The 1,357-nt window shown below is 45.0% G+C and overlaps 1 protein-coding gene across 1 annotated transcript in view; it reads left to right on the top strand.

The window, feature by feature from the left end:
- Positions 1-1,357, top strand: part of Adhfe1 (alcohol dehydrogenase, iron containing, 1) — a gene marked incomplete in the record, with an annotated part of 38,703 nt that overhangs the window by 20,960 nt on the left and 16,386 nt on the right. The window contains 1 exon segment of the mRNA XM_005392153.2: positions 393-545. Within this exon segment, the coding sequence (XP_005392210.2) occupies positions 393-545 (153 nt within the window).

Below are 1,357 nucleotides of genomic sequence, written 5' to 3'. Positions count from 1 at the left end.
ACCGGAGAAAAACCAAAAAAAAAAAAAAAAGTTAAACATATCTTCTTAAACATATATCACTGCTTTACAGTAAAAACATTGAAAATCCTTTCCTCTAGATTTTTGAGATGTGCAGTGCACAATCACTGTCTGTAGTCACCTTACTGTAGAATAGCACACTAGAACTCACAGACTGGTTAAAAATACTGTAGTGCTACTAATACAAACTTGAGGGCATTAATTTCTATACTAAGCAATGACTATCATGGACAAGAGGGCGACTGGTACACCGTGCTGTAATCATCAGCGCCAAGTGCCAGTCCTACAGTGGAGTGAGTGCCAGTGTGTAGGTGAATGAGGGGAAGGAGGAAGACAAGGTTTTCATTGTGTGTATTTTAAATATTTCACTTTAGCCATGCCCTGGAGTCATACACTGCCCTGCCCTACCACATGCGGAGCCCCTGCCCTTCCAACCCCATCTCTCGACCAGCGTACCAGGGCAGCAACCCAATCAGCGACATTTGGTCAGTCCAAGCACTGCGGATCGTTGCCAAGTATCTGAAGAGGTATGTCGTCCCTAGGGGACAGCCAGAACAGAGAAACTGCATCCTGCCATCACATGGAATGTGACGTGCCTGATCCAGAATCATCCGGAGCCAGTCTGTCCACCAGATCAGCCCGTAGACATAGAGAAGCACAAGATACCGGAAAGCTCTGAAGGGATCTCAGGGCTGGCAGTGAAAACTGGATCCTTCATCTGCAAAGGAAAACCAGGTCCTGCGATCCCCTTTGGCCATGGGGACAAATGGAAAGCCCTAATTTCTGCAGGGTGTAGATTAAGTAAATGGATGAGGGAGCTATCCTTTGAGATTTGGCTCCCCAGGACAAAAATGAGAACCAACCATCCAGGCCCTTGCAAACATACAGGGAAGCCACCACTGAGCAAATACACATGAACTAAATTTAAAATCTGTACAGATTACTGACCTAGGAGATGTAAGAGGCAAAAAATGTAAAAGAATCCCTTAAAAGGTTTTTGAAAGATTTAAGGATAAAAATACAACTCAGAAGGCTGAGGCAGGATGATTGCCATGTGTTTGAGGCCAGCGTAGGCTACATAACAACTTCAAGGCCAGCCTGAAATATAAGACCCAGTCTCAAAAAAATACAAGTTAGGCACAGTGACACATGCCTATAGTCCCAAGAAGATCACTTGACCCCAGGAGTTTGAAGCCAGCCTGGGGAATATAATAACCCCATTAATTTTTTTTCAAAAAACTTAGAGCTGAGGATGTAGCTCACTCAGTGATAGAGTACATGCTGGGTGTGGTGGCGCACACCTGTAATCTCAGCACTCCGGATGCTGGGGCAGGAGGAT

The sequence above is a fragment of the Chinchilla lanigera genome, unplaced genomic scaffold (assembly GCF_000276665.1).
Source record: "Chinchilla lanigera isolate Chin_1 unplaced genomic scaffold, ChiLan1.0 scaffold00043, whole genome shotgun sequence".
NCBI classification, from domain to species: domain Eukaryota; kingdom Metazoa; phylum Chordata; class Mammalia; order Rodentia; family Chinchillidae; genus Chinchilla; species Chinchilla lanigera.
Note: the sequence above shows the minus strand (reverse complement) of the source record. Positions and strands in the feature narration are given on the sequence as shown.